The following is a 14,821-nucleotide window of genomic DNA, read 5'->3' as shown; positions in this document are numbered from 1 at the left end:
CACGGTAGGTTCAACTCTCCCATGACCCACAAGAGAGAAAATTCTTCTCATAAACATTGTACTGGTAGCTTACACAATTTCTGCAGACTAGGTTCTCCTAGTACTAGGTCTGCTCCATATTCAAGTTCGACACTGTATGTTAGCAAAGTGCCTTACTAAGCTGTGTACAAGTGAAGCTTAGTTTATTTGCTCCATTAATTCATTATTAATTTATCTGCTTCTGTTCATAGTCAAATGGACACTGGTTGCATATATCTTCAAAAATGTGCCAGCAAATTTTTATGCATCAAGTTAAATAATAAATAAACTGTTTAGATTTAACTAGATAACCAAATATGTCAAATATGGCAAAAATATAACTAAAGGGTTAATCATCTATAATCAGTAATATACATTAAGGAATATTCATTGATACAACTAAAGATTGTATTGCTCATAAGAAGAAAGGAAATGTCTCGGATTCTCACAGAGTTCTTAAAATTTTGCTGATCTTACATGGCCCTTACATACCAAAACTAGTCTCAGTAAAAATGGTTAATTCTGAAATAGTTCATAAGAATATTTAACAGGAACTAAATTAGTTTAATAAATTTGGTAAATAATAATAAATTATTTGTTTGTTTTTTGGTATTAGACCTGGGGATCAAATCTTATTAGATATTTATTAATTGTGTGGCTTTGCAAAACTTACCTTAACTCACTAGACATAAAAAGGTGCTAGTAAATGCCTATTATATGCTGGTAAAACATGCAGTACGATATCTGCCACATAGCAAGTACTTATTGGTAGTGTTATTATTAGTAGTTGTATTGGTATTATTATCACTATTAGTATTTTTATTAAATAAATTATCAACTGAGGTTATTATTTAAACTTAACTAAGTACATGTGCCTTTATTAAGAAACAACATATGGAATCCCAATACACATTTTTCCATATGTATTCTTTTGAAAATAACATAAGTATATATCCATATATATCAACTCAAAATAATGTTTTAAAATGTATAATAAAGATGGAATCTTTTCTATTATATAGATAGGTAACTACATGGATATTATAATGATTTACCATTAGTCCTTAATCCTTGTTAAATGGAACATTAAAATTTATGATTTGGTTATAGTTTACCTCTAGGGAGATGGTCCTATATGACTATATTTTACTTTTGTTATACAGTTATAACCAGTTATTTCTCTGATGTGGGTAGATAATATTACTGATTTTTGTGCTAACAGACAATTTCTTAGACCATTAACTTTGCAATAACCTAGATTTTTGGATTCTAGTTATCTTACTTAACCATTCTAGCTCATGTCTAAAAATTACTACAATGTAGACATCATGGAGTGATAAGGATTAAATAAGGCCTTATGTTTCAGGAATTTGCCAGAGTTCTTGGCACTTATTAAGCATTCAAAATGTAGCAGGCACTATAATAAAGTAAGGCTTGCAAAATGTCCAAAGTATTATAATCACTGAATATATATTCCATATAGAAATGACTATTTACTTGCTAATGGTTTTAGAGTAAAATCTGCAGTATAGCTTTTGGTCAAGTAATATATGAATAAGTATCAATCAATCAACATGCTCAAAAGCATACATTCCTATTTGAATATTATAAAAGTGTGTCTGTTGGCATTTTTCAGTAATTTGATGTAATACCGGTGTCTGTTTTTAAAAGCTAGATTTATTTAATAAACAGTCTTTAAGCTGATTATAAAGATGCTACTCATCAGTGTGATTTAATCAATACTGTATGACTTTAAGTAGGTAAAATTACATCTCTGCTCAATATTGGACAAATAAATCATTACTCCTTTTTCTATATAAACATAATGCTAGAAAAATGTGTGGTTGATTGCCATGAAGGAATGCTCTAGCTCAAGTAATTACTCGTGAACATCCTATGAGACAGTGACAGTGTTTATTATTTCTGAGGGGAAGATACCTGCTAGTGAGCATCATTAGTCAGTTCTCTTTTCAAGCAATTTATTTGGAATTCATACTGTTTATCAATGTGAACCATGCATCTTACCCTGTTTAATTTGGTACTCATTGAGTGAGTCTGTTCCTTGTAAAGTTTTATCCCTGGTTGTAATGTTTTCTACCTAACTAGTTTTCTATAGTCATTGTTTAGTTCAAACAGTCTGATAAATGCATTGAGACTAAGTAATAGAATTTAATTGACATTTAAACTGCAGAGCATATTTTCAAATGCTCACACTTAATGTTCTATAAAAATAGTGTCTAAAAGTTACATACTCTTTACTCACAACATCTTTACTATTTGAACAAAAACCACATTCTTGTTCTTTTATATAGGATAAAAATAAACTGAGAGACAAGTCGCCATAGCCTCATTCTGTTCGATACTAGATGGCAATCAGAAAGCCCACTGCCTGACCCTTTACCCCCAAGACCACTCTGCTTTGTGAAATCTGTCTTCACTTCTGATTTAGACTCAAGTAATCAAAGTTGTGAATGCTTAAAAAAATTGCTAGTCTTTTTGATGAAGAGATTTGACATTCCACTTTTCCACTTTATGTAATGTCTTCCTGGACAGAAAGGGAGTGCCCATTTACACATAATTTTAGTAAGTTGACTATAGCTGTCGAGTTGTCTTAAGTATCATAAAGATTACAGAGAACTATTCAGTAAAGCCTGAAAAAGAAAACGAGGAACTGTGGACCTTACCTAGCTCCCTCCCAGGTGCTACTTAATATATTCTGACATGTTTCAAATTATAGGTCACAATCTATTTATACTTCTGAAAAGTTCGTTTTCAGTCAGCTTTGTGAAAATGAGACTGAAATATTTTTGTCCTTTCTGTGAATACAAGGAAGCCCCCTCAAACCTGAGATTAGCTTAGAAAGCCCTAAGACTTAAGTTCAGTGCTGCTTTCACGATGTGGTCCAAATGAACAAGTAACTGATAAAAAAAAGTCCACAGCAGAATTAGAATCTTACTTTCAATCTCTCAAAGGTTTTTTGTGAAGGTGAAAGGACTGAGAACATCACCCGGTACTCACTAAGCAGTCAAATCTAGACTAATTACCATGATATTGGCAATAATAATAATTATTATTATTTTAAATTCTAATAATTATTATCATTACTTAATTTTTAATTCTCACAGCAATGCATGTTAATTGTGGAACTTGGAAAATACAGACATACAAAGAAAGATCTATTTCCTCACACAGACACTTTATGTATGCATTTTTTTCCCATATTGGGCTCATATTGTATAAACAGTTTTATTTCTTGTCCTTTAAAACTTTAAATGTACAATGTGAATTACTTGGATCTTGTGATGTTTCTATTTTTAATATTTAAGAAGCCTCAAAATTCCATTTTCCACAGTGATTGTACCGATTTGCCTTCCCACCAACAGTGCATGAAGGTTCCCTTTCCTCCACATCCTTGTTAACATTTGTTATTTCTTGTCTTTTTGATACTAACCATTCTGATTGGTGTAAGGTGGTATCTCATGGTGGTTTTGATTTGCACGTCCCTGATGATTAGTGATGCAGCATTATTTACAACAGCCAAGATATGGAAGCAATCTAAGTGTCCATTGATAGATAAATGAATAAAGAAGGTGTGATATATATGTGCAATGGAATATTACTCAGTCATAAGAAAGAAGGAGATATTGTGATTTTGATGATACAGATGGACCTAGACTATAGATGGACTTAGAGGGTATTATGCTAAATGAAATAAATCAGGCCACTTTATTTTGCCAGGGTGGTTCAGTCATTTAAGCATTTGCCTTCAGCTCAGGTCATGATCCCAGAATCCTGGGATGGAGCCCTATATCAGCCTCCCTGCTCAGTGGGGAGCTGCTTCTCCCTCTGCTTGCCCCTCCCCCTGGCTCGTGCCTCTCTCTCTGTCAAGTAAATAAAATAAAATCTCTTACAAAAAAAACAAAAACAAAAAACAAAAACCAAATTCCATATGCCTCTGTTTATATATGGAATTTGAAAAACAAAACACACAGTAAAGAATGGACCCACAAATACACAGAGCAAACTGGTGGCTGCCACAGGAGAGGCAGTGGGGATGGACAAAATAGATAAAGGGAAGTGGGAGATACGGGTTACCAGTTGTGGAAGGAATAAACCACGAGGTGAAAGGTACCAGCGTAGGAAATATCATCAATGATACTGGACTAGCATTGCATGGTGACAGATGGTAGCTACACTTGTGATGAGCATAGCATAAATTAAAGAGTTGTCAATTCACTTAATTGTACACCTGACCTAATGCAACATTGTGTATCAACTATACTTCAATAAAAATAAGATAGATACAATGTGAATATTTTACTATATCATCATATATTCAACAAATCTGGCTTTATTTGTCATATAACATTGATCTTTAGATTTGCTTTATCCTACATATTAACTATTTTGATTCAGGTTTCTATCTCCAATTTTATATTCTAAATAACACTATGTTGAACATCTTCACTTCTAAATATTTTGGCTTTTATCATTATGTAATCCTTAGAATATGTTTCTAAAAATTTCATTATTTTAAGGACACAAAACCTTTTAAACTCTTGGTGAGTATTTCAAAATTGCTTGCTTCAAGATTTGCACATGAACATTTTCTTCTGATAATGATTTAAGGATGCTGGTTTCATCTGTGTGTGACTCTACTTCTGTACTTCTTCCTCTCCAAACTTCTCCTTCCTCTTTTTCCTCTTTTCTCCTCTTTTTGTATGTTTGTGTGCATGTGTGTGTGTGAGATTCATCTTTTGCCATTTGCTCATTTTGCTATTTTTTCCCCCTACTTGATTTGTGATGGCTATGCATTTCTACGTCACTTATTTGTTAAAATTATGTACCCTATTTTATGTTTTCAATTTTGTATTTTCAATATAATTTTCAATATAATATTCTCTTAGATCCTTAAAAAGCAAGTAGGACCAAATACCCAACTCTTAGCACTCCCTAAATATAAATAATATTTATGTTAAGGAAGCTAGGACATCAAGATTAACTTCAATTTAAAAAGTTCTAATTTAAATAAAAAGTGAAAGAAAAACAAAGATGGGCAGTTTAAATGCATGTTCACCCTTTATCAAGCTGTTAATTAGGTGATTGTGTACTTCATGTCCTAGGTACAGATGTGACTTGAGGGACATTAGTATTTACATTTTGTCATTAGTCCCATAATGTTTTGAGGGTATCCAAAAGTTCTCAGCTTAACTTGTCTTTGAGCAAACATTTTTAGGGCAGCTATATTTGATCTTATTTAATGGCAGCCATATATGTCACCTTCATATTTGGGACAGTGTCCTGGGCAGAAAGAGCCTGAATTAATAAGAAAGAAAAGACTCACCATCTACTTATTATTTTAAGGCCCTTCCTAGGGTGCCTGAGTGGCTGAGTCTCTAAGCATCTACCTTTGGCTCAGATCATGATGCCAGGGTCCTGGGATCCGGTCCCTTGTAGGGCTCAATGCTCAGCAAGAAGCCTGCTTCTCCCTCTCCTTGCCGCACCCCGAACCGCTTCTTATGTTCTCACTCTCTCTCAAATAAATAAATTAATTAAATATTTAGAAAAAAATCAAAATAAAGGCCCTTTCTGTTGCAGTGAGAAGAAGTGAGAAGAATCCCCCCCTCACTCCTGCTGCCCCCATTGGGGGCCACTTTCCTCTTATTTTAGTTCTGGGGACAAAACCTTTCACTGTCAAAGTCCATAGATATGGTAACAGAGAGGGTAACAGTGAGAGCTTCTGTGCTCTACTTTCTATATTCATTTAAGACATCCAATATAAATGTATTATCTACTATAAAAAATTGCACCATCACTCCTTTTCCTAGGCAGTCCTCCTTTTGTGCACTTTCAAACTCCTTAAATTGAGAGTGGCCTTCCCTTCTGCATAACTCCAAACTTTATGCATGGGAGTATTTGGATATATTGTCCCAAATTTATAAACTCTCTTGCTCTATTACTCTAAATCAGCTGTGTAGAAAACCTTATTTTGGGGCACCTGGGTAGCTCGTGGCTCAGTCATTAAGCATCTGCCTTTGGCTCAGGTCATGATTCCAGGGTCCTGGGATAGAGCCCACATCATGTTCCCTGCTCTACGGGAAGCCTGCTTCTCCCTCTCCCACTCCCCATGCTTGTGTTCCCTCTCTTGTTGTGTCTCTCTCTGTCAAATAAATAAATAAAATCTTAAAAAAAAAAGAAAACCTTGTTTCATTTTGATATGAACATTAAAAGTCTAAATAACAGAACTCTAAGTGTAAGGAAAAGACCAAACAGTATCAACGTACTTTGGAGAATAAATATTTATAAAAGTTAAGATTAATTATAAATATATATAGTTAATCACATAAATATCCTCATTATAATCATGATGAGAAAAACTCAATTATTCTCTATTTTCTATAATAGAATGATAGAGTAATTCAGTGCTTTACTCTCATTTCCATTATTTTGCCCAAGCAAACTTTATCTTAATATCCTCCTATGAGTAGGTCATAGAAATGAAGTATATGTACACCTGTCGATAGAATCAATGTCAAACTTTCATTTTGCAGTACTTTCCTATATGAATATAGTTCATATATTTTATTTTTAGCTTTCTCTATTATTAAAAAAAAAAACTTAAGGAATGAAGAAACACTCAATTTTTTAATTATGCCTCTCAGATGTGTGCTTTTAATTAACTGGTGACATTTCCTTTGTTCAGTTATTACAGTTCTATACAACTGTCATAAACTTATAAATTTTAATTAAGGCTGCCCCAAACCCTAGTCATACAGTGTCCACATAGGAATTTGCCAAAAGGCTTAACCATAAGTAAACCAACAATGAATAAACCCATGAATTGCCCATGGGGATTTGTTTAACAAATTAACATTTGTGTGGAGATAATGAGGTTCCACAGCCTATAATACCAAACAATATTTATATAAAACCATATTTTTAAAAGTAAAAAATGCTTTGTATATTATTTAATTGGATAGGGTATTATTATTAATAATTAGATGCTCTACGACAATAAACTACATGGCCACATAGCAAGTTAGATTCATATAAGGACTCATTTCTATTACTGATTTGAAATATATACATATCTTTTCTGAACATGTTATCTATGTAAATCAAGATCTAATTATCTGGGTGCAAAGATAAAATTGATATATTAGATTTTAAGGATACAGCAAGATCTGGACAAATGATTTGAACAAAACATTAGAAGTTGTGCTGTATCCACCTATTTATTGTTCAGGATCCATTAACAGGACAGCAAATTCAATGTTTCATAGAGATTTGTCCTTGTGGATCCATTGCAGGTTGAATAGATATTCATGGTTTGGAGTACCAAACTTTTGCCATTTAAATATTTCTGAAGGCAAATAAAAGAAAATTATCTGGTTGTAATCCCCAAAATTTTATTATTTTAATGAGAAAATCAACAATCAAATAATAAAATCTTTAAACAACTCATTTGTGCAAGGAAAACGTCTCTCCTAAAGGAAATGGTATCTGTGTTGCTAAAATACAATTACAGGTTGTATCCTTTTACCACACATCCATTCAGTTTTCACTTGCATGGTCCCAGTACTGTAATTTCTCTCACAGCAATAGAATATACTCTACTGTAAGGAGTAGCTTCTCTTAGAATGAAAATATGTAGTAAGACCTAATGCCTTTTTATTTCAGTCAAGTTGCTGCATATGTTTTCAGAATTCTATTAAGTATCTAGAACACCTTAATTATCAATTAATCATAAGTCAAAAATATCTATAGACATAAAATTATCAAATTTAAAGAAAGAGTAATGCTTTTACTATTAGAATGCAAATCAGAAACAGTTTGGTTCCTCTAAACTCCATTGAAAATACTTCCTCATGTGGTTCTTTCAGTTAGCATTATGCTAAACACTTCAAAGAATAGCATAAGCAATAGAAGCAGTGAAAACTCCCAGTAAGACAGAAATTAACAGTGTAGGGGATGTGAAGATCATATGTATTAATTTTCCATTTGACTAAATTTGCATTTATTGTAGTAGAATTAAATCTGCATAAATTTCATTTTAATAGTTGCTCAGTGTCCTTTGCACTGAGTTTTGGAATTTATAAATTATATTTTTATTATGCACTAGGGTTAATTTTTCCCATGGGAACACATTTTAAATATAATAGCACTAAGTAGAAAAATATATTTTAATGTTCACTTATATACTGTAGCAAACACTTTTTGCAAACAGAGCTATTGCATAAATTAATAAGAATTTCAAGTATACCTTAACATGTACTAACCTGATATTTTCAAAGCATATTATACACTAGATTACAATGCCAATAAAGTAGTTATGATTTTAGATATGAATTATGATGCTATCAGACGTACTGATAGAGTGTATTTATATTTAACTTAAATTTTAAATTTAACCTAATTTAATTTAATTTTCAATAGAAAATGAGGTTTAGCATTAGGCTAACTGTTCAGTTAAAAAGGAACATACAAAGGAATGAAACTGGACCACTTTCTTATACCATACACAAAAATAAATTCAAAATGGATTAAAGACCTAAATGTGAGACAGGAATCCATAAAAATCCTAGAGGGGAACATACACAATGACCTATTTGACATTGACCAAAGCAACTTCTTTCTAGATAAGTCTCCTGAGACAGGGGAAACAAAGGCAAAAATAAACTGTTGGGAGTTTATCAAAATTAAAAGCTTCTGCACAGTGAAGGAAACAATCAACAAAACTAAAAGTAAACCTACGGAATGGGAGAAGATATTTGCAAATGACATATCTGAGAAAGAGTTAGTATCCAAACTATATAAAGAACTTATAAAACTCAACATCCAAAAAATAATAATTCAATTTAAAAATGTGAAGACGTGGATAGACACGTTTCCAAAGAAGATATACAGATGGCCAACAGACACATAAGAATATGCTCAACATCACTGATCATCAGAAAAATGCAAATCAAAACTACAATATCACCTCACACCTGTCAGAATGGCTGAAATCAACCACATAAGAAACAGCAGGTGTTGTTGAGAATGAGGAGAAAAGGGAACCCTCCTGCACTGTTGGGAGTGCAAACGGGTGCAGCCACTCTAGAAAACGGTATGGAGATTCCTCAGAAAGTTAAAAAAAGAACTACCCTATGATCCAGCAGTTTGACTATGAGGTATTTACCCAAAGAATACAAAATACTAATTTAAGGGGATAGATGCACCCCAATGTTATTGCAGCATTATCTATTAAGAACCAAATTACGGGGGCGCCTGGGGGGCTCGGTGGTTAAGCCTCTGCCTTCAGCTCAGGTCATGGTCTCAGGGGCCTGGGATAGAGGCCCATGTCGGGCTCACTGCTCAGCAGAGAGCCTGCTTCCTCCCCTCTCTCTCTGTCTGCCTTTCTGCCTACTTGTGATCTCTCTCTGTCAAATAAATAAAATCTTAAAAAAAAAAAACCAAAAGAACCAAATTGCAGAAATAGCCCAGATCAAAGAAATAGTGGTATATAAATACAATGGAATATAACTAAGCTATAAAAAAGAACAAAATCTTGTCATTTGCTACAGCTTGGATGGAGCCAGAGAGTATTTCACTAAGCAAAATAAGTCAGTCAAAACATACACCATATGATTCTATTTGTGGAATTTAAGAAACAAAACAAATGAGAAAAAGGGAAAAAGGAGAGAAAGAGAGGCAAGCCAAGAAACAGACTCTCAACTATAAGAGAACAAACTGATAGTCACCAGCCGGGAGGTAGGCAGGAAAGGATTGGTTAATGGTTAATTGGTTAATGATGGGGATTAAGGAGAGCACTTGTGATAAGCACTGGGTATTATATGGAGGTGCTGAATCACTATATTGTACACCTGAATGTTAACTAACTGAAATTTAGATAAATATTTTTAAAAACGCTTTACCCTGAAATGTCAAAATAAAATTTAAAAAATAAAAAAAGATTTTGGAATCAAACATATAAAGCTTATAGAACTGATTTTACTTAATCATTCTTTTTTTTTAAGATTTTATTTATTTACTTGACAGACAGAGATCACAAGTAGGCAGAGAGGCAGGCAAAAAGAGAGGGGGAAGCAGGCTCTCTGCTGAGCAGTGAGCCCGACATGGGCCTCTATCCCAGGCCCCTGAGACCATGACCTGAGCTGAAGGCAGAGGCTTAACCCACTGAGTCACCCAGGTGCCCCTTTACTTAATCATTCTAAGCCAGCATCAGAATACCTGTAAGCACTGACCCCTGTTACATGGTGCAGACTTATCTCACGATAATGAGCATTACTATTGTTACATTTTGTGACTTGAACTTCAATATACCAAATTTAGAATAAATACTATTATGTTGAATTAATAATTAAATGTAATTTGTGTTAATCTATTTTTATAAAAACACCATGAATTAAATTTCTAACATTAAGTATCCTCTTTATATTTTCACATGTAAGGAAAAAGGCAAATTATTTGAATGCACAATGAAATTCAAATATTTACCCAGAGCTGAGGGTATACAGGTTCCTCCATTTTGGCAGTAGTTGCTACAGTGATTGACTTCACATCTGTCTCCTGAGTAACTAGGCCAACAGTGACACCTCAAGTCACCCTTCTCATTTAAAATGCATCTTCCTCCATTTTCACAAGTCAATTTGCATGAATCATCTGGTTATAAGAAGGAATGTACAAATTAGCATGCTTTTCATTAGATGGTAGAATAAGAACTCACATATATAAAAATTAAATATTCAAATTTTTTATAAAATTCCCCAAATAAATACCTCTAATATAAAAGTAGAAGAAGCAAAATACTATAAGTACTATCTGAAAATAGAGAAGTAGATTTTAACCACTGTTAAATGGTGAATACAAATACTGACTTAATTTTTATTCTTCCTTAGGCTTAAAGAGTTATTAACCATTTCTTGTATTTATTAAAACATTACATAACAAAACCAACTGAAACTTCCTAAAAATGAAATATTTTCCAATCAATACATTTTCTTTATGATATAAGCAAATATGGCCTATTTTTAGGACTGTTTGATATTAAACCAAACTGAAATACATAAGATAAATTTATAGTGTGTAGGATATATACATATAAAGTATATATATAGTATACATATTAGATATGGAATATTCAATGAATATGGATATATACTAGATATATATCTATATATATATATATACACACATATAACACATATAATTTATAGTATAGAAAAATATTTAAATGAAAATACATTCTTTGATATACATCCTTATTAACTATGTATAAACAACTCAAAACTAAAAGTCACATAGGTTTGGTACAAGATATTGATAAAATAGTGTCAGAAATTTTCCATATGTAAAATTTCCATATGGAAAATGACTAGGTACCATCTGTCTACTTAATATATTGTGGCTGAGGATAAGAAAAAGATGGTTATTCCTTGGGGTTACAAAATTATTTTTAAAAATATGATGAGTCTTATTTATGATAAGAATTAGTTTGGAATAATTTTTTCAGGTTACCGTTAACACGGTCTTACTCCATTAGAAATACTGCTTTACTTAGGGGAGGACATGATGCCCAATTGAACACAAATGATTGAGAGTACTGTGAGAAGCATTCTGTTCTAGAAAATGCCTTCTACTAAAGACACGCCTCTTTTATAGCAAAGTAAGGTAAAATCAAAACAGCCTGTATTCTTTGTTCAAGATCCATTGGCCCACACATAGCAGAAGTGTTAATATATCACTGCAAGAATCACAAGAGCACTTTAAAGAGCCTTAGTGCCTTCAAATAGAAAACAAAAATGACTCAAATATCACATCTACTATAATAAATAGAGACTACTTATGAGCAGTACCAGAAATTGCCTCTTTGTAAAGCAAAGAGTTGAATACAGAGGTTGAATCCTCAAGAAAGATCTAGAATGGAAATATACACTTCCTTGGTTTAAAATTCAACCAAACATTTCTAATTCATTCAGCATAGAATATCCCTGACTGGAGTTGTGAATGTAAACTGAGAAGATAAATATTTAAGGCATTATGATCATAGTTAAGATTATTGTGGGGGAGTCAATTTTCTTCTGTAAATATTCTCTGTAAACTACATGGATATTCAAAATCTCTACATGTTAGGACATGTGCATTTCTATAACGTGCCTCATTAGGCTCTAGAAATTTTAAAATATAACACTGCTTGATGAAATAGAAGTGGAGTTTCAAAACCTAACTGTAATAGTTCTATAATGAAAAAGAAGGCTGCATTTGTCAATAACTAAATCACCCCCAGAAGCCAAGCTCCAGCAATTATAATCAACTATAGGAAAGAGCAGGTGAATACCTTTCCAAGAATGAGTAACATTTGAATTTCAAATTTCTTCCATGAAGATTAAAAATATTCAGTGTCTCATCATTTAACAATAGCAGCTAGAGAAAGGCAAGTAATTATAAAGGGCAGAAAAACTTGGCTATATCAAATGTTAATGTCAGGAAAAAATTAATTGGCATTTATCTACACCAATCAATAATTCTGCAATCTATTTACTTATATTCCTCACCGAGGTGGTCTAAACTGTCTGCTACCAAGGGTCATATGCATAGAGGCCAATGTGAATATTTTTTAACACTCTGATTATTTAAAATATAAGATTTATTTTAAATTACAAAAAGAACTTTTAGGAGGTTTCTGTAATCGTGCCTTTCAATCAAATCTGAAATAGTAAAACTGAAATTTCCTACAAAGTTTAAGGAGGGCACATGATGTGATGTGCACTAGGAGTTATATGCAACTAATGTATCATGGAACATTATATCAAAAACTAATGATGTACTATATGTTAGCTAATTGAATTTAAAACAAAAAAAGTTTTAGATCTTGGATAAGTGTACATTTAGACAAACATGTTTTCTCATTCCAAACATAAAACTATAAAATTTGATGAATTAATACACCAAAAACCTATTTCATTTTCTTACTTACTTAATGATAGATTTATCTTAGAGCGCTGTGTGTCTACTTTTTATAAAGCATTGTGCTAGGCAGTTTATATATGTCATTTCTGGTCTTTCCAGTGACTCTGCATAAGGGTCATTCGGGAGCTATAGAGGCACTGAAGTGGACTATGTGCTGGTGAAGAGTGGAGAATGCCTAGGTTCACCTTGGGGGACCACCATTATTAAGCAATGTTAGACCATCAGCTGAGCCTCTCCATGCTTCTATTTTCTATCTGTAAAAACAGGGGCAATGACCATACTATCTTTGGGGATTTGAGGGAATTAAATATAATAATATACATATACTTAAATTATGCCTTGTTCATAAGCCTTCAAAATATTTGTTATTATTACAAGTAGTAGTAATATTTATTGTTAATCTAATATTATGCAAAAGAAACTAGACTAAGGGATGACAGGGCCAAACACATTAGTTAACTGATAGATCTTGGCCTACACCAAAGCTCTGCCTCAGATCCACCCCAGGCCAACTTCTGTGTATTTGCTGGATTATTGGATAAATACATCTGGGTTTTAGATACATAATTTATACTAAGAAAGAAGAAAAAAAGGATATTAATGTCTAGTTGTAATGAAAAAACAACAAAAACTGTAGGCAACTTGACCATAAAAACATCACTGACATCTGAGTCAATGGAAAAGTCACACTGGTGGCATTAGTAGACAACTTCTGTGCAGAATCTTCATCTCTGTCTCAGGGGTCTCTCCCGCACTACCAATAGTATAAGTAGACACAGTACATAGGGGCAGGGTGGGGGCGCACCTGTGGAGATCACTGATCATGGGCTATGAGTGTGTGTGGAACTAATAAAAATGTGGTACATCTTCTACAGGGAAAGACTGCTATTTTAAACAACCTGTTTCTGAGAGGCTAAGGAGAATATGCGGCCACACATAGCTCACCTACATGAGCATGTCAGAGCAGCTAGTGAAAAATGTGCCTAATAACATTTGAAAATGTCCATTTAATTCTCCCATTTGATCATCACAGCGGAAATCACAGCCACTCTCACAAGAAAGATAATCAATAAAGAGAAAGGGTACTGTCTAGTACCAGTGACAGCTCCCTTTTCAAGAACTGGCACTAAAGGACTCATCCAAAATACCAATCATGATTCACAATTAGCTCTCTGTTAAGAAATTTCTAACCTTGTCACCCACAACACTGTTTCAGACGTGTTAGAGACTAACTAAAATAAATGACTCACTATTTTCTTTACATGCGTTACTTTCGTGCCTTTTCAGTTCCTCTGTCTCATGTTCTGATCCCTCATTCTCACTTAATCTGAATCCCCTCTGTCTTGGCAGACCTTGTCCTAGGGTCATATTCTATAGAAAATTGTAATCAATTCTCTAATTGGATGATCGCCTGAATTCTGCTAGTAGTGTTAACCCTGTTTCTTCTCGTATGTATCACTATGCACATGAATATCTATTGGTTTTTATGTCATTCATCATATCATCTTTGCAGCCTTTTCTGCCTTGCATATCCAATGCTTAAAGAATATATATTAAATGAGGGAGCTATGGTAGTTTTAGACACCTAGAGCCTTGGAAGGTAAAAGTCTTCAGATTACCTGTAACTCCCAGTAGAGAACAATGAGAAAATGATATGGGGGTGGAGATGCTGAATGATGGCAAAGACATGGTCTTCATGTGAGGTGTTCATTCTAACAGAGAAAAATACTGCAGGTAGGAAGTCTTGCTATGAAGAGATCCTAAGTGTATCACACTGGAAAAAATGTGATCCTCAAGGGATTTTAGAGCACTGTGTTTTTGTGTCATAAAA

The 14,821-nt window shown here is 33.3% G+C and overlaps 1 protein-coding gene across 1 annotated transcript in view; it reads right to left on the bottom strand.

Annotated features, from left to right (window-relative positions):
- Positions 1 to 14,821, bottom strand: part of LRP1B (LDL receptor related protein 1B) — a 1,927,222-nt gene that overhangs the window by 72,858 nt on the left and 1,839,543 nt on the right. Inside the window, exon 83 of the mRNA XM_032856138.1 lies at positions 10,519 to 10,683. Coding sequence (XP_032712029.1) covers positions 10,519 to 10,683 — 165 coding nt within the window. The remainder of the gene's footprint in view (positions 1 to 10,518; positions 10,684 to 14,821) is intronic.

The sequence above is a fragment of the Lontra canadensis genome, unplaced genomic scaffold (assembly GCF_010015895.1).
Source record: "Lontra canadensis isolate GAN:19392208 unplaced genomic scaffold, GSC_riverotter_1.0 scaffold11, whole genome shotgun sequence".
NCBI lineage: Eukaryota > Metazoa > Chordata > Mammalia > Carnivora > Mustelidae > Lontra > Lontra canadensis.
The sequence above is the reverse complement of the archived record's forward strand: the minus strand, read 5'-3'. Positions and strand labels throughout refer to the sequence as shown.